This window comes from Nycticebus coucang, chromosome 3 (assembly GCF_027406575.1).
Source record: "Nycticebus coucang isolate mNycCou1 chromosome 3, mNycCou1.pri, whole genome shotgun sequence".
Taxonomy (NCBI): Eukaryota; Metazoa; Chordata; class Mammalia; order Primates; family Lorisidae; genus Nycticebus; species Nycticebus coucang.
Genome location: NC_069782.1, coordinates 32,496,172 through 32,515,397, shown reverse-complemented (window position 1 = coordinate 32,515,397; position 19,226 = coordinate 32,496,172). Strand labels below are relative to the sequence as shown.

The 19,226-nt window shown below is 35.3% G+C and overlaps 1 protein-coding gene across 6 annotated transcripts in view; it reads right to left on the bottom strand.

Moving 5' to 3' along the window:
- Window positions 1-4,363: 4,363 nt before the first annotated feature.
- ATP2B1 (ATPase plasma membrane Ca2+ transporting 1) overlaps window positions 4,364-19,226 on the bottom strand; it is a 121,835-nt gene continuing 106,972 nt past the window's right edge. For 2 of the 6 annotated variants that reach the window (XM_053582768.1, XM_053582769.1), the window contains exons 17-22: window positions 18,807-19,020; window positions 18,128-18,339; window positions 16,662-16,769; window positions 14,766-14,948; window positions 14,230-14,381; window positions 4,364-7,639 (exon numbers count right to left, since the gene is read on the bottom strand). In XM_053582768.1, coding sequence (XP_053438743.1) covers window positions 7,627-7,639; window positions 14,230-14,381; window positions 14,766-14,948; window positions 16,662-16,769; window positions 18,128-18,339; window positions 18,807-19,020 — 882 coding nt within the window. In that variant the 3' untranslated portion in view covers window positions 4,364-7,626. The remainder of the gene's footprint in view (window positions 7,640-14,229; window positions 14,382-14,765; window positions 14,949-16,661; window positions 16,770-18,127; window positions 18,340-18,806; window positions 19,021-19,226) is intronic. The other 4 variants (XM_053582764.1, XM_053582765.1, XM_053582766.1 and 1 more) reach the window with 2 other exon arrangements.

Below are 19,226 nucleotides of genomic sequence, written 5' to 3'. Positions count from 1 at the left end.
CAAGGAGGCAGCCATCTAGGTCAGGGACAGCAGCACTGTGGTGGCCAACTTGAGTGCCCTGCTTAAGGACAGAGCCAGTGAAGGTTAGCAGACTGCAGGAGACTGGAAGTCATGCTTAACATAAAGGATATTGGGTAGCTTTTCCAAAGTAAGAAAAAGGGGCAGTGATCCTGGGGACTGGCAGCCGAGGAACGGCCACTTTCTATTTGTGACCACATTGCTGAGTAAGAGTAAATTGAAGTCAGTTGTATAACTCAGGTGGAAAACTGCACATGGGCTAAATGTAGGTTCTTGCGAGATCAATGTCAAAACAGTGCCAGTCTGGTGTCATTTGGATGAGTGGGACAAGCACACAGTTAACACAGATAAAGGAAACAAGGGCTCCACTAGACTCTTCAGAAGGGCCTGAAGCAGCAGAAAAAGCTAAGCTGGAATGGAATGAATCTGGAAAGGCAACTGCTTCCTAAGTGGTGTCCAAGCTCCCAATCCATCCCTTCCCACAAAGCAGCCACTGCTGCTTGCTTCTCTATTCGGAATCCTTCACTGACTTCCCAGCCCACTTGGCGTAAGAGCAAACTTGTTGCTGCTGCTTGTAACTACAGACTGGCAGACCCCTCACTGCCTCAGTGAACCTCCGCTCTCTCCCCTGCTGCTCACTCCACCACAGCTGCACCGGCCTCCTTGCTGTTCCTTAAAGCTGCCAAGCACCAAATATCTGCGCCTCTGCTTGGAAGGCGCTTCAGCTGGCTCCTTCACTTCAGGTCTTGCTTACAGCGACCTTCCCTGTGAGGACTTCCCTGAGTGCACTGAGCACCGGATCAGCCACCTACATCTGTCTGTCCTCCCCACTAGGAACACACACATCCTCCCCACGGGATGGGACCTTGTTTGGTTCTCCCCAGCATGCAGAACAGAACGAATTCTCCATGAAGTTATTTGTTGGACAAATGGAGGGTGGGCAATTGGGACACAAGCATGAAAGCAGTTGGCTGTTAGATCTAATTTTTGAACAAGGAAATAGGAATGGACATAGGAATGGAAGGGTCACAGGCTCCAGAGACTTGGTGTGGCTTGACTGTTAGAATCCATCCTCTTCTTCCCTCCTACATCTCAGAGGTTGAGACTACCCACCTTCAATCTATACAGAAGATGAGAGATTTTAGATACATCACAGACTTTTGCCTTCTCAAAAGAGTCTGAAGTTAACTGAAAAAGCAGGCTTATGGTTAAAAATGTAGAATACTAGATAAGACCTACTTATTACACAATAGAGTAACTTTAGTTAAGAGTCATTGTGTATTTTAAAATAACTACAGTAGCGGAATTGAATTGTTCCTAACACAGAGAAGTGCTTGGGGTGATGGATAGCCTGATATGATCATTATCCACTGGGTCTACCAAAACATTACATGTTACCCCATAAACACACAATTATGCACCCACAATTAAAAATAAAAAATTCAAAAACCCCACATATATCTTTAATATTTGGTTTAGTTTTGCTATTTTGTTGGAACATCATAAATTAGGATGAAAAATTTTAATTACTAGATACATTTAAAAGCATCCTAACTTGAATTTCTAACTTCAGAAACCACAGGTCTCCCTAAGGTGCCATTCTTCTATTTTTTTTTTTTTTTTGTATTAATTCTCAGGCTATTCTTCAAGATATTCCTTAAATATTTATGATTGCAAAGGCAGCCTACAGGAAAGAAAGGTTTGAAAATACTTTATCTTCACTAAGATAGCTTAAAGACTATAGCAAGCAGCAAGTCTCTCATTTTTATATACTAAGGGGCACCAACTGACTAGTCACATCTGAAATCCAGTGTGCTAAATGTTACAAGAGTATTAAGAATTTTCATCCAGGCAAATAACTGTGCAAGCACAAAATAATTCTTCATAAAATAAAAAGGAAACTAAAACATCTTAGTTTCACAAATTTCAAAAGCAAAAAAACGGAGATTATCTCATTCATGTATTTATTTTCATTCCAAATCATTCAGGCAACAAAGCAATGAGTTGTTAAATTAATATGTTATCCATGAAACTGACTAAAAATACCCATCTTAAAAGTACCAAATCATGAAATTCTCTATTCAAAGTACGCGGCTAAAAACACCATTTCATTGAGTTTATGTTGGAGGCAGTCTGATTATGAGGAAAGCTTTGATTATACATCTTAACAGGTGATTCTTCCCCCTCCGTCTTTTGAGCTATCCTCTAGGAAGGTTATAAAGATTAAGATCATCTCTGAAACATTAGGTACCAGAAAAGAGCAACAGGCTCGGCACCTGTGGCTCAAGCGGCTAAGGTGCCAGCCACATACACCTGAGCTGGTGGGTTCGAATCCAGCCCGGGCCCGCCAAACAACAAATGACGGCTGCAACCAAAAAATATCTGGGTGTTGTGGTAGGCGCCTGTAGTCCCAGCTACCTGGGAGGTGGAGGCGGAGGCAGGAGAATCGCTTGAGCCCAGGAGTTGGAGGTTGCTGTGAGCTGTGATGCCATGGTACTCTACCCAGGGTGACAGCTTGAGGCTCTGTCTCAGAAAAAAAAATGCACAGAAAAGAGCAACAAAAGGTACATTAGGAGTTAAGCAAAAAGAAAAAAAAAAAAAAGAGTTAAGCACATAATCATAGGCTTGGCCCTGACTCAGGTTAAGGAGATGCTAGTTCTACAGTGAAGCCCGGTGGCTATCAGGTGAACTCTGAAAAAGGTCCCCTTAAGTATGAATCCCAGCCCTGCCACCTAGCCATGTGACCTAGAGCAAGGTACCTTCTCTAAGTCTCAATTTCCCCACATTTTAAATGACAGAACACTTCCAGGGTTATGTACAAAATCCACGTAAAATGCTTAGCATAAGGACTCCATAAAGACTTATTCTTAGCACCAAGACTCCATAAAGACTAACTTGTATTGTGACAATATCCCTTTTAATAATTAAAGAAAGCATCAGTGCTTATACCTAATAATCTAAAAAGTGATTTGGAAAAAAATGGGGTCCTTGTAACCCTAATTTAAGAGAATCTTAGGGACTTCCTGCATTGAACCCAAACCCAGAGTGTTATTGATTAGGAAACTAGTTTTCCAAGGATACAGTACTGGTTAAGGAAGTTGGACCAGAGACTGACAGTGTAATAAGAACATATGCCCATTTTCTTAACTTTGTCCCTACTTTCAGACCATTAACATAATAATGTTCAATAATGACACATTGAACTTGGAGAATACAGATGAAAATGCTTACATTTAGTATGCTGTCTATAAACTGAAGTTTTTTTCCTTTGAATGGTAAAACGACAAAGAAATAGTTGAGACAAAGCATAAAAACAAATTATCAATTGAGAGTTTAAGGGGCAAAATTATCTGTTGAAGAAGTAATTTGGATAGAGGTTAATTTCCTTCTTTATACAATCTGATGAGAAAAGTTCAGGAACACCAACACCAACTTCCCTTCCTACTTTGAAACATTCTTTATGCTATTAAAAATGCTTACTCTAAAAGAAAGGTGATTTTTCAGATGGCTTTTAGTTAGGTGGCATAATTAGGATATTATAAGGGTATCTTTTTTTGCTTTGGTCTTCAAATGAGCGTGGCAATAATTTAAAAAGATAAAAGCTAATATGGAGTTCTGGTCTGGGAGTCTTAGAGGCTCACGGGAAGACACAAGTTCTCTAAAAACACAGGGAAGGAGCAATGTCAGTAAGCAAAAGCTTAAAGAAACTCTCCATTTCTTAATTCAGTCCATTTTACAAAGAGAACTTAATTCAAAATTCAGTTCTAATACATAATACAAATAGAAAACCCAATTTGACAAAATGGAAAGTATCTTCATGCCACAAATACGGTACTTAAATATATACTCCATAATTTTCTAGTAATTTGTACTAATCAAAAATATGGTACTCACAATCATTTCAAGTTTACTCATTACTCCAACATAGTTGCTGATTTATGTTAATACTTTATTATAAAAACCAAGGGCAATTTTATTATTATTATTATTTACCATAGCATTCAGATAATTGCTATTGACAACTGGGGATTACCTAAATGAAAAAAAAATAAGCTCTTACAGTTAATGTGAAAAATTAAACTAAAACCAAAACATCACACTCCCAGGGGCTGCAGAAATGATCAATTGTGCCCCAAGGGTTGAAGATGATGGTGGGCAGGAACAGGAAATGTGTAGCCGCTCTGGTTTTAGAGGCAAGATCATGCATATTGGAACACTGATTCACTGTAATACAACCATAACATTTCAAGCACATTATAGGATTTTCATCAGATTTTTAAAATTTCAATTGGAAAAAATTCCAAAATCTAATGTTCAAATCAATATTCAAAAAGTTCAGTCCCCATTCAGAAACAGATAAACAGTATATTTATTAAATGAGTTAAGACAAATAAACTTTACAAATAGACAAATAATAAAAGGCTCAGTGGCTAAAATAGATGGTAAGCATCATTGAAAGAAATCAACACCGTCACGGTATCTCAGTTGGCTTACACGTGTAAAAAGAAATTTTCAAAGAGCAATTTCACAGAAATGAAGCCAGTTTTTTTTCTTATAAACAAATCACCATTTCTTGGTTCAAAACTGACATCTGTTATGAAAATTACCATATCACATATTTGTAAGATGACAAGGAGTAACTCATCTTCAAAGTGCAAGTAAGTCTATTTACAACCACAAAAAAGGCAATGAGGAGGAGAAAAGGATTTTTAAAAAATATACAAAGATTAAAAACATTTGGGATGCAAAATTAAACAATTTTTTGGTTAGAGGATAAAAGAGAAAAAGTGATTGAATTACAGATTTCAGCTATACAGACTAATGGGATCCAAGATCTTTAACAGCTTGCTTGTATTTTTTTCTACTTACATAATGCTCTGGAAATTTCTGGTAGAAATTACAGTGTCTCAAAGAGAGAAATACACACTAAACATGTCCTGCTACTTCTTCATGGATGTCATAAAATCCGTTTATGGATTAGAGTTGGTGTAAAAAGCCATTGCCTTGAGTTGAAAAATGAATACTGTAAAAGCTCAATACAAATCCTCCAAAGCACATGCACTTCTAAATTACATTCATATTTAAGCATAACCCCCCCCCCCAAAAAAAAAAGCCAAAAAACCAAAAAACAAAACTGAAAACATTTCCCTTTTCTGTTCCCTATGCCTTGCAGGCTCTCCAGTTGATAGGGTCAATTTTTAGAGTTGAAAGCGTTCTTCAAGATAGAGTCTAGTCCACCACCCTCATGTAGAGTAAATGATTTTCCCAAGGTCATGCAGCACACTCATGGCAAAACCAAGACTAGGAACCAGGTCTTGACTCCTAGTCTAATACGCTTCCCAGTATATCATGCTACCTCTTTTTACAGTATAGTTTGCTATAAATACCTGATGAAGAAATATACAATTACAAATGCTGACAGGGCCAATGTGTTTCTAAGACTTGCAGAGGATTGCTGCAAAGATTTGATGGAGAGAAAAAGATTTCCCCCACCCACCAAAAATATCAAGCACCATCAACTAAATGTGTCTTTGCTGGGTCAGCACTCTCAGGTGTAGAAGTAATCCTCGTAAACTTTATGTCAGCCTGAGGATTGTGTTAACTGGTGAAATCCCGGCCCTAACACTACGCTAGTTTCTAAAAGGTAAAGACAGAAGCAAAAAAGGGAAGGCTGACAAAAGAAAAAAAGAAAAAAGGATAATGCTAAAGCATTAAATTGGCTGAAAAATAGGCATTCCAGCATACAGTTAATTACTACATCTAAATGTATCCTTTTAGAACCTTTTCCACCTTTTCATATAATCTCATTTTCCCTAATCTGTTATTTGGCCACTTCAGAATTAACGTAAGTGTATCAAAGATAACAGTGGTCATTATCTTTTTTTAAACTGTGAGAGTTTTTTAGATAAACTAAATTCTATGATGAATACGTCAAAATGACGAAACTGTAATAATTTTCTTAACCTGTGCGATTACCACCAAGAAATCAAAGTGTTATTCATGGGGCTGTTACCATCTTGAAATTTATTCCAATTGCAGTTAAAAGAAAAGACTGAAGCACTCTATATGCAGAATTGAGTAAAGAAGCTGAAATGTCTTTTAAAAAAACATTGCCATGAATTTTATTTAATAAAAGGGCATATTTATTTATGTTTACAAACAAGTTTCAAAAACAAAAGGAAAACATGTATGCTTCTACTTATTAACCTTTTTCAAAATGCCAACAGCCCTCATGCTGTATGAAGATCTCTAAGGATTTATTAGAAAAATCAATACAGTGCACTCACAGTTCACCAAGACACATTACTGAACTAACATGTTAAGACAAAAACAAAAAGGACTAAGGTTCTCTTGTAGTTTGATAGTTTGATTTAATTTAATTCGCCTGAAATAACAAAAGCATTTCAAGCATCTTTCATTATGTAGTTGATGACCTGCATTAAACAATCTACTAAATTCTGAACAAAAGGTTATTAGCAAGTTTTCAAAAATTTTAAAAATTAAACAGTTGTTTCAAAACCATTAAGTAGTAAATGTATTTAAGAAACTAATTAGGACAGATGCCATAACTTCATTAGAACACCACTGCTCATGTTTTTTGTTTTCTTTTCTTTTTTTTTTTTTTTTTAAACAAAGCATTAGTGTTATCTATTTGGCTATTAGTATTAGCAATTTATCTACAATATTTAACAAGGTAAATTGTAGGCAAAAATTTAGTACAGTTTCAATAGAAACACCCCTTTTTTTTTTTTTCCTGAAAATACAGCAGTATTTGAAGGACTAATTTTTCTCTGCATCAGTTATAAGGAAGCTTCCCATCTATGAACAGGAACAAAAAAAGTATCTACAAACCTTGTAAACAGATCTGTATCATTTATAAACATAAATAATCCAAATTATTAACAGCCAACAGCAGAAATTAAAGTATCAATTCAATGATCCAGGGCTCTTTGTCTCGCCCAGCTTTACTCCTCCCTCTCTCCCATCAAGGACTGAGATAAACTAAAGCTCTGATAATAATACACTGTGTTCAGGACCACTCCTGGGTACTACTGATGATCCACGGGTCACTTACGCCGAGTTACTGTTTATCTGTCAGTTCATTTCTCCCACCCCCCAAAAAGCACCCTCAGTCTGGCAGAAAGCTTTGCTTTTTTTTTTTAAAAAAATAAATCTACATTCGTACAAGTGTGTCTTCTGTTGAAGTCCAAAGACAAGAATACTATCTTGTCTGTCACAAAATGTGAAAAGACCCAGTTTCAATTTGTTTCTTTACAATGCAGCTAGTGTATTAACATTCAGTTTACAATCAGAGTGATGTTTCCAAACTATGTAGTGGGCTTCCTGGGGACGAAGAGGTAGCAGACTTGTTCATTTCTATTGTAAGGTGAATTCCGCTGTCAACAGCATTGTTATTTTTGTTGGGAGAGGGTGGAGGGCTGGAGTTGCGTTTTGTAGGAGCATCATCTTCAGCATCAGTGTCATCAATAAGGGGGATATGAGGCTCTGAATCTTCTATCCTAAACTCAGGATGTGTCATAAAGTTGTGAATTGAACTTCTGGATTCCGGTTTTTCTAATCCTTCATATAAAGAACTACGAAATGCATTCACCACTCGAATCTGCAAATATCAGAAAACAGACGGATATCAGCAGACTATTAGCGTGACTTAAAAATGGTTCACTTATGAGTTTGAATCCACAAACAGCTAGGTATGAGTGAGTCATATTTGCATGTAATGCAGTGGAACTTGCAATACACTGTAAAAAAATGAATATTTTAGTAGGACACTACAGAACAACAAAACCACATACTCTAAGAATTAAGAGGTATAGAATTCAAAGTAATACTAAGAAAAATCTCATTGTCACTGGCTAAAAATTTAATAGCCATTTTATAGGATTTTTTCCCTAAGAGAACAAAATCAAACAAAAAACAAACAGAACAAAAACTTAACCATACACAAGCTTAGCTGATTTTTTTTAAATTAAAAAAATATATACTTTTGAAAACAATTCAAATAATTTAAACAAAGTCAAGCACAAAGGGTTACTATTTATCATGCTAGGAATTAGGGTGTCATTGACTATGAAAAAGCCAAGCAAATATATGCTGAATGCCACGATGAACTCACATCTACCCCACGATTCCCTTAATTAAAGATAAAAATAAAGACGAAACCCAAATAAATATCTATAAAATGCCATTAAACAGCTATAAATATTTGAGTATATGCCATTTAGCTATAAAGTGTTAGTATTTTTCTCTATAACGGATTAAAACTTAAATCTGGAAAGATTAAAAACAAAACAAAATAAAAACCTTTGAGATTCTTTTGTGAAAAATTTCCCAAGAGGAAGACACAAAGTTTGAGTGTTCTATTATTTTTTTACCCCTAAACAGCCCAACCATTCACCTTCCTTCTCAGAAGTCTGCTGTATGAATGAAAGAGGTTAACACGCAGTCAGACTCAAACACATGACAGCGCATGCTAATGTCAGGTGTTGTTAACTCAGTGCCGTGCAGATTAAAGGGACAAAACCCAAGTACACGTCACAGTAGAGCACGTACTATATATACCAATTCAAATACACTGCTTACTTTTGCTTTCATCCTAATAAAGCCTATTCAATAACGAAGACATTATTTACTCATAATATGAAGAGAAGTAACTGATAGTTTGACATTCTATGATAGAAAAAAACATAATGAATAAATTAATACATTTCTTCAAATGAACACGGTGAATGTATTTTTTGAAAATGTAATTTAGAATTTAGGGCCATGTGCCCAACTTCTGATTGTAACCTCACCTCCTCTCAGTCAAACCTTGTTTGTGAGCTGCTTTAGTTTACACTCACTTAGCCCTTTATACAGAGTCTGCACAGCCAAATGAGAAAGACAGAGGCAAATGTCAGGGTGAATTCTAGCTCTTCTATTTAGTATCCAAGAACCCTGGTCAAACAAGTTTCTTCAATTATTAAATGGAAAATAATAAAAGTACATGCCTTATAGGGCTGTTATGGGAGATTAAATTAGTACACCACAGACTTAGAACAGTGTTAGCTGACAAATATCAACGGCCAGGGCTTCTCGGATGTTAACGTGGATATAAATTAGCGTGTGATCTTGTTAAAATGCAGATTCTGATCCAGCAGGGGCCTGAGATCCTGCCTTTCTGACAATCTCTGAGGTGACACAGATGCTGTGCTGGGCCACGATCCACACCTGGAGCAGCGAGCGTCCCCTCCACCTTGTCTCACAACTTGATCACATGCTACCTCACAATTCTACTTGTACTATTCACTTTAGTTCCTTAATTCAACCAAAGAACAACAGCAAATAATTTTCAATTTCTCATATTCCTCCTGTTCCCCCCTTTCCCTTTACTGAGATGTAAAGTGCCTCACGTCCAGAACATAAACAATGCTAGCATTATTACAATTATAGTATTACTATAATTACTATACCATTATAGTAATTCATTTTGTGTTTTACTGTGAAGTATTACAATTCACATTTTATACGTGTGACATTTACCAGGTATCCAGTCCTAATAATGAAGTTTAAAAAGCAAAAAGATAACTTTCTAAAAATAAAATCTGTTGGTGTCAGTAGTCAGGAGGCACAGAGAATACAAATTGAAGATCACTCAGTAAACCTGATGGGTGATGAGAGCTGTTCGAGATGACCCTGAAGCTGCTCCCTATTTGACGAGGTTGTTGGTACTGTTGCCAATGCAAACAGAGTTATGTGATCTGTGGGGTTTTTTTTCTTTTCTTTTCAAAACAACATGAGTGTAGAGGGGAGCAATGAGGAGGTAAATAAATCCACTTTCTGAATATGTCAAACTTAGAGACTTGGGAGTCAGCAGAGCTCGAAGAGGTTCAGAGTATAAAGACTGAGCAGGTGAGGGCAACAAGTATACGGGTATATACAATTAGACACACACACCATGGCAGGTAAAACCGGAGGAATTCCTTCTTACCAAAACTTCAATGTTGGCATAAGATTTTTTTTTCTATTGGAAAGAATTTCTATCTGAAACAATATTAGAGACATTTATTCTAACTAGTAAGTAAGTACTGAAACTAAGCAACCGGGAGGATGGATACATGATGTCAAGTAGCTCTTGATTAGTACTGGGAGGAGTCTTAGAACCTGGGTTTCTGGGCTCCTCATCCAGGCTTCTGGGAAGTCAGTAAAAGAACATACACTTACTTTATCACTAAACTTCACTAGAATAAACATTTTCTAAGATCAAGGTTAGCTAATGCTTCCTTCTGCCTCCTATACTCAAGCTACTTGACTGTGGTTACAGTTTCAGCACCCTAAAAGGACAGCTCAGCAATAGAGCAATACAGTTTCCAGAGGTTGGATCTCATGTGAGACACACAATAAAATCCAGATTAACCAGGAACCATCGAACCAGGTATGTTTTACTTTCTCCTTTATAAAGAACATAAGAAATGACTCATGATTTAATCACGACACTCAGCTAGCTTGCACTTGCTGTGATCTTTATTACTTTCTATATGTAAAATTCTCAGTGTACAGCAGTAATTCTGAAGAAAATAATAATTATGAGCACAATACTTTAGGTAGGGAGGAAACTATATTAACACCATGAAGAATTCAGCTTAAATAGAAACATAAATGACTCTAATTACCCATTCATGAAATCTAAGCCTCACTATTATATTCAGTTTTTAAATTTCTACTTATTATCTATTAAAACCTACTATATATGACATACATATTCTAAGATTACCAGAAATAAGAAAAATTCAATGATACTGATGTCAAAAGTTTTTTTGAAAATTGTTCAACAAAGGGGAAAACAGAGAAAAACACTGCATGAAGCATATAAAGTAACAAAAAGCCTAAGATGATTATTATAATTATCAAGTAATTTTAAGAACCTAAATTATCAAGGTAAACAATACATTAAGAAACAAGATCATATACTCTGCAAAACTATTCACTTTTCAAAATACTTAACATTTGATAGCAGAAAGGAATAACACAAGGAGATAGCTGTAAAATACTATTTAATCGTTAGCTGATGTATCAATAGACTGCCCGTTTCTGCTATTGGTATTTAACATTACTTTTACCACATGCACTAACTTAAAAAGAAATGCAATGGTCAACTAAAGGATACTTTGGAAAAAAAAAAGAGAAAGCTCTACCTGTCTTCTAAAGCTGGAAATTCATATATTGAATGTTCTCAAGGGGAGACCCACCTGTGTAATGTTTTAATTATCTGGAGCAAGCGGGGGGCAAACTTTGTAAAGGGCCGCACAGGAAATACTTCAGGTTTTTTCTGGGTCCTGCTATCTCTGTAGTAACTACTCCATTTTGCCCTTGTAGTGCAAATTGCCATAGGTGCATACTATAATAAATGGGCATGGCTGCATTCCAGTACAAATTTATTATCCCAAATAGATAAGCCAGATTTGGCCCATGGGCTATAGTTTGCTGACCCTCATCAGTAGCTATTCAGCAAAAAAATTTACTAATGGTGAGGACAAATATTAGAATGATGTACTTCATAAACAACAACTATAAAATGTTTTCTCTAGTGATCTTTAAGAATAAAGACCTAACTAATAAATGAGGGAAAAAAGATCTCTCCAGAGATGTTTCAAGTCTAGCATATGACAAAGTTGAAAGATAATTATTTTTCCTTCTACTAGGCAAAGCAAGGGCTCTAAATAAAGGTCAAAGAAATCTGACTTCCACAGATATTTCTAAGGCTATTCTACATACATTAGGGCAGAAACCCAGTGACAAAACAAAACCTTGCCTTAAACGTAGGAACATTATTAATTAACTCTATGCCACTCTATGATGGCTAATGTTAATTAGCACTGAAGACAAGGCTCCACTAAGTAAAGGCTGAAAGGTATTTACGGTTACTGCAATAGAATTACTGCTACTATTAGTGTATAATGATAACCTCACTAACAAGTTAGGATTCAATCCCTGGATACTCCCTTACAGTCCAAGAGTGTGGGACACAGAATAAAGAAATGAACACATTACACTCGAAGCAACAAATACAAACCTTCTTTTGCCTCTCTCTAAAGTGTGCCCCTACTTCCCTGAAGTGGAGCACTATTCATTTGGCCACATGGGCCCAGCTGCATACAAATTCATGCATCAAAAAGGAGCCTGAGGTGAGTGTGCAGAGGGCTGGGGGTGTGTGTGCACATCTTAAAACATTTTATGATTTAACTGATATTTAACACAGAGCCTGGAACACAACCAGACAGAGAAATATGGTATATATAGTATACCTAAGCATGTGTCACCCCCTCCAAGTGACATTTAAAACACTGCTGAAATAAAAATTAATAGAACCCAAACTACCTGTGAGATAAACTTGTCAAAAAATTTTAATATGAAGCTGATCACTAGGAAAAAACACCCAGATAAATACAGAACATATAGGACACTTTATAAAGAAAGTCAATTGTCATAAAAAATAAAGCAGGGAATGTATCCAGGTCAGAGACTGAAGAGTCAGAACACAAACTGTCAGTGACTCTCTTTCGGATTCTGGATTTAAAAAGCTACAAAGGACGTGGAAAATTAAAGAAATCTGAACATGGCCTGTACATTAGATAACACAAGGGTATCAATGTTAAATTTCTTGGGTGTGATAACATAGTGTGATTATACACAGGGCTTCTTACTCTTAGGAGGTACGTGTTAAAGTATTTAGGGATGAAATGTCATGATACTTGCCACTTTGGAATGGCTCAGAAAGAAGTGTATATATTCATATATAGATAGATAAAGATGCCTTCAAGTATTAAAAAGTGGTAGATTCAGGTAAAGAGCATTCATGTACATGTATTAGTATTTCAATCTGTCTGCAGTTTTGAAATTTTGCAAATTAAAAATTCTGAAGGAAGGGCTGATAAGGACAAAGGCTTTGGCTCCCTTTACTTTCTGTTCTTTTCTTTACATTAAGCTATCTCTGCTCATTAGCCAGGGACAAGTCATTTAAAGTCCAAGTCAGTTGTAGCACCTGTAAAATGGGCCAGTTCTCAGCCTGCCTGTTTTACAATATGTTAAAAAATCATATTACAATTACTTAAGCAAACAGAACAAACAACACTGAATAAACGGTCTACACTATTTTCTCCCTTAATTTCATTCTCTCTCCAGCTCTCCTTCGTTTACTTCTTAACTGGCTAAAGACCAAATGGGAAAGATACTTCTCTGCCCATTACAAGGCTAACTTTACTTAGGCAAACTCAGTAGATTTTGGGTTGGGTTTTTATCTTTAATACCTATAATATACTGAGAAGCCACCATACAATCAGAAGATCCTAATTTACAGTAAGATGATATGGCTCGTAAGCCTTTTATAGAGTTTACAATTTACTGCAAATATGAAAGAAAATCTATTATTCTAGTAAATTAATAAAAATTATAGTATAGTACAATGGTTCAATAATTAACCAACAGTATGCTTTCCCCATTTCTTTTGAAACTTAACAGAACATTTCTTACATACAATGCAGTTTTAAACTAAATTGATTATACAAATAGGAAAAAGAAAAAGCCACAAATACTACCAGAACTTTGAAGTTTAAACAAGAAACTGCCCCTATGCACCCCTAGCACTGTCAAAAAAAAAAAAAAAAAAAAAAAGAATTCAAAGCAAGGCAAGCAAAGTTCGGATTAAGAAGGCAAGCAACTGGCTATGTATACTGAGAGCTTTTCAGGTAACTAATTTATTTTCCAAACTGGAAGAGGTAAAAGTCAAAATACTAAATTCATTTTTAGATTTAAAGATGCAATTTCCTGGTTCTGTTAGATCAGTTTCAAGTCACATGCTTCTAGGAACCATGCAGTATAAACAAGTTTGAAGGCATATACTCAAAAATTTATAGTAGTTTCACAAATTCTAAGCTACAATTTTATGCCCCATATTAACTGTAAAAGTTAGCACAGAGACAAGCTCACAGATTTCATATTTAATCTTTGGTCACAATTGTTCCATCTGTTATCTAGCCCTCTCAGAAATAAAACAACAACAACGACAACACTTTGAGGTCTCAATCCACTTTACGAAAAGAAAGCTTTATGAAAAGCCTGAACAATGAATTTAAACATTAAGGAGAAAATGAGAAAACGTTAGGTGTGTGAAGTAGGAAATGTTAATTTCATGCACTTAGGAACACACACTCACACCCCACAGTAGTAGAAGCAGTAGAAGAGGAAAACACTACATGTGTAGGGGTAGAAATATTTGTTACATCATGATGCTGGCTGGCGATGGAGGGTTGCCGCCTTAGAGCCCCCTGAATGGAACTTCCACTCTGGAAAGCATTCACTACATCCATCTGCAAGGAATCAGAGATTGTGACAGCTTGCTCAGCAAGAGAGAGAGAGAACAAGAGAAAGGACCATTCCATCTATCAACATATAAAAAGAAAAAGGCACTTTTTACAGAGCAGATCAATAGGCAAGAGTAGCATTTTGAGATGAAAGGGGTGGGGGAAGCTAGGAAAAAAGGAGCTTAGGGGCATATAGACATGTTCTTCATAATTAGTTAAAAGTTTCACTCATTCCAGGCACCAGTTTTTTTTTTTTTTTTTTTTTTTAAAGAATACATTTTGTGGGTTGGGAAGGCTAGAAAGTAAGTTAAGGAGCATACTGAAACCTCCTCCCCAGGAGAAAAGGCCCTTGCTCCCAGCGTCTCTCCTACCTTTCTACCAGGCCCATACCTGTGTCTGGATTCTGTTCAGACCTCTAAACCACAAGATTTGGCCACGCCGCAACTCCCTTTCAGCGTGATCTATCTCCTCGACATCCTCTGCTAATTCCTCCTCAGGTATTTCTTCCTTTTGGGTTCCGTGGCCAGCTTCTTTTAGGAATTTTAAACGGCTAGTTGGAATTGTTGAAATAAGCTATAACACAGGGGAAAGAACTTAGAAATAAATCATATCAAGTACAGGTAAAGCAATCAATTTACTATTAAAGTTTTCAAAAATTGTGAAAGTAGCCAACTATCTTTACCAATGAAGCAATTGAGGTCCTGTTGGTTAGTCTTTAGCTCCCAGAACAAAAAAATTCTTCTCTTAGCTACATAAGATTTAAGTTTGAAGGATAAAAAGTTTTCCAGAATGGAAATTGACCTGATTATATTTTCCATATTTCAATGAGGACATTCAAGACAGTTAATTATAAAACCATGCTTTGATAATGCGAATTTGTATTTCATTACTGTGGTTAAGAATTCAATGAGAAAAAGTGTATCAAAATTTAAAAAGTCATCAAGGTTACATGGAAAACAGTGTTGTCTAATAAATGTATTTAGTTTTATAAAATGCAAATATTTAAAATTGGATTAATACTGAATGATAACAACATCAAATAGACATAGATGCCCCAGAAAACAAAGGATACAAAAAACACCAGTAAGTATGTGTTAGCTTGTAAGAGTTACCGGCCACCTAAGGAAAACGGGTTTACTGGGGAGAAACAAGCAGGCAGTCAGATACAGAACTGCTTAGAGAACTTCTAGTCCAACCACCTCATTTCAGACACGTGAAGTGACTAAGAACCAAGATCTCCTGACCACCAAAGCCAGTGCTCTTTTCCCACCATGGCACACTTAAAATCAGCAGACAACGTCAACCAGACGGTGACTTAAACATGTTGGGTATGTATGCAGTACTGAATTCCCTCTTCCTGAAACTGGCCAGATTTATCAGAAAACATGACATAATCAGAACAGTAACCAAAAAATATGGACCAAGGATGGGTCCTACTTAACAGAAGAGGTAATAAGGTAATAGAGTAAGAAGTGAAACTTCAGAATCTAGAAACACAGGAAAAAGGGGAAATAAAAAGGCATAAAAATCGAGCTAAATTTAAAGAAAATCTGAAAGTCTGCTTTCACTGACTTGCAAAATGACAATAAGTTAGCTCACAAATTATATACTGTAACATATGTTAACCTTCCTTTATGAAAATGTAAGCATAGAGTCTCTAACCAGCTACAGTAATAGTAATGGGCTTAAAGTGAACAATGGCTATGTCATTATCAATTACTTAAAAAAAATAATGACATAACATTTCCAAGCAAGCTGCCTAGTTAAGATGAGGTATACCTCTGGCATTGATTTTATACATACACTGTTAAAAAGCTACACAATCTCAATAATCTAAAACATAATTTTATGACTTTTTTTGCAGATACCATTATTTTTATAATAACCTTCAAAGCTCAAGATTTTTCCTATGCTATATTTTGGATTAAACTACGTAACCAAGTAAAACATACATTATTTTTACATTTTTGTAACAAAGCTTTATTCTGAACTGTAAAAATGGGTATTTAAGATATGGATATTAGCATCTTAACCAGTTATAAATATATTACCTTTAACAAGAAATTAAAGCAGTATTTGTATAAATAAGCATAATCGTAATAGACATACAACATCCTGAACTAATACTACATAGGAAAAAACCCCGTATCATTGAATTCGTTTTTGACCTAGAATATTAAGAATTAATATTCAGAATTAAGCAACAAACTGAGTAAAGAAAATACACTCTAAAATTTTTCAGAAAAATTTACTTTAGGTTTGAACAAAAACTGATGAGATTTTTACCTGGCCCCAGAGTAACGTTCCCATTCCTAGGAATATTGACCATAGCCACTGTTCTATTGAAAGTTCTGAACAACTGAAAGGTTTTCCACCAAACTGCACAATTATTATCTGGAGAGATAATCAATAGTGAGTTTTATTTAAATCTTTTAAATTAAAAAATTCATATGCTTTAAGAAACACCCAAATTTATGTCCTTTAAAACTCAAGCTGAACAATCACTATTCTGATAGTGTATAATAACAGTCACAGCTGAAAACAAGGCAACTGAAATAAAGTAAAATCTCTGTGCAATCTATTAAATGCATGTGTATTTTATGTTTAAACTATGCAACTATGCTTACTAAAAATCAACAGTTCTCATGACCAAGAATAACTTTATGCTGCTTCTGATAATCACCCCAGATAACTACATTCCCCTTATTTAGAATTCTTTGAATAATTTATGCTTTTCAAAAACGATAGTAAACTTTTGTAGCAAAGACTGTATGTTATAGAAAAGTAGACAAAATATGCAAGCTATTTTCCGTTCTACATAACTGTTCATCCCTAATTAACATTTAGATTTGTTAGGATAAATATGAATAGACTTACAGAAGAAAAGGCAACTTACAATATTCTATGAAATATGGGCTAGCTCAGGCAGCATGCCCTCAGATTTGCTCTCCTTTATAAAGAGAGTGAAGTCCAAAAATGTGCTTAAAATTCATAATATAGTACTATGCTTCCCTCCTTATTCTAAATGACCTAAAACAGTGTGCATAGCAATATTAAAATTAAGTAATATTTATGCTCTTGTGAGTATAATAGGTTTATATGGCAGTTAAGTAGCTGCCAAATATTAAAAATGAGTAATTTTGGTAGTTAACATTCAAATTTTTAAAAGCTATAAATTCTATTCCTTTTAGCTCTACTTTATTCTGATTCAAGTGGTATTTGTACATTTATACAGATAGATTCCCAACTGGTTTGTTAGTAGCCCAGTCAGATCATAATAGATTTGACAATCAGGTCTGGATTTTAATAGATAAAAAACCGAAATAATTTTCTAAGAAAAAAAAAAAAGGCATGAAAAAATTCAATATTTACTTGTAGAAATGTTTTTAATTTTTAAAATTTAAACTTTTTCCTTATCTTGGTATAATGAGGGGCATTTAAAGAGTATAAAGATGCTGGAGAAACAATAATGTGACTGGCTGATTTACTTTTATAACAAAGAAAAATATTTCATTTAAGAGTTGAAGAAATAAAACTATTTGTCCATTTAGTTGTGGCATTTACTTTTAAGAATAAGAGACAGAGTTTCTATATTCATTAATATACACCTTAATCAACATGATACTATATACATCATCAAGGCAATACCTCCACATACATAGCTATCAAGTAATTTCTGGCATAAACTACCTTTTTACCTAATGTCTCCCATATAATAATCAAATTTGAAAATGTCTTTGTCAATTACCCACCTGTACCACAAAAGTGCCCAAAACAATTGTGCAGAAGATGGCATTATTAAAGATTCCTTCAAACACATTTCTTTCACCATGAATTTTCCGGGCATTTATTTCATTGAACAGTTGCATCAGTACAAAGGTATTAAAAACAATAGTGTAATGTTCTGAAGGAGGAGCATGCAAAGGAGCATTTCTTCCGCTATCAATATCAAAAAACTTTTCTCCTGAAAGAATGAAAAATTACGGTTTTGTAATTAGCATACAAAATAACTGAACATGTCAAGAAAATATACAACAATAAAACTTAGCCAGAGCTTTTATTTGATCTGGAATGACAGCATGGAAAGAGCTGGAAGGGACCTGGATTATCCAGTACAACTCTCTTGATGTATAGAAGAGAAAACTGAAGCCCCCAAAACTACGTTGATTTGCTGAAGATCATGTATGTAAGTTAGTAGCAGAGCCAGGATAAGAAATCAGAACTCATTTCCTCGTCCGACTACCTATCATATTGCCTCCCAAAGTTTCCTACGCACCCACCGATAAAGAAAGAGAACATTAAACATGAATAGGAAGTCAAGAATAGAGTGGAGGCTCTTGAAAAATTTTTACCATTAAAACATCTCAGATGATATTAGCTTGGAACAGAAACAATTAACTGAAGCTTTACTAATAGACACTGAATTCTTACCAGCAAATAAGAGTGTAAAGACTACTACGAGTTGATAGAATGCATGACCCAAAATATTCTTCATCATTGTGCGTGAAATGAGAGGCTTATTTCTACCATAAGGTTTCCGAAGCAAGAGAGACTCAGTGGGTGGTTCCGTTGCCAGAGCCAGGGAAGCGAGCGTGTCCATTATGAGGTTTACCCACAGCATCTGCACAGCCTTAAGCGGTGAATCCTAGAAAAGATATGTTTCCTAATAGACATTCACAACTATTCAGGGACTCAGCGCTTCTCAGGAAGCCTTTAGGATTTAAAAACTTAATGAACAGAACAGGATTACACTTTTGTATCAATTAACCTAAAATATTAAGCTTCAGCTTATTTAAATATTTAAGTGCTTTAAAAAGGCAGATTATTATATACATTTTTGCTTTAAAATAA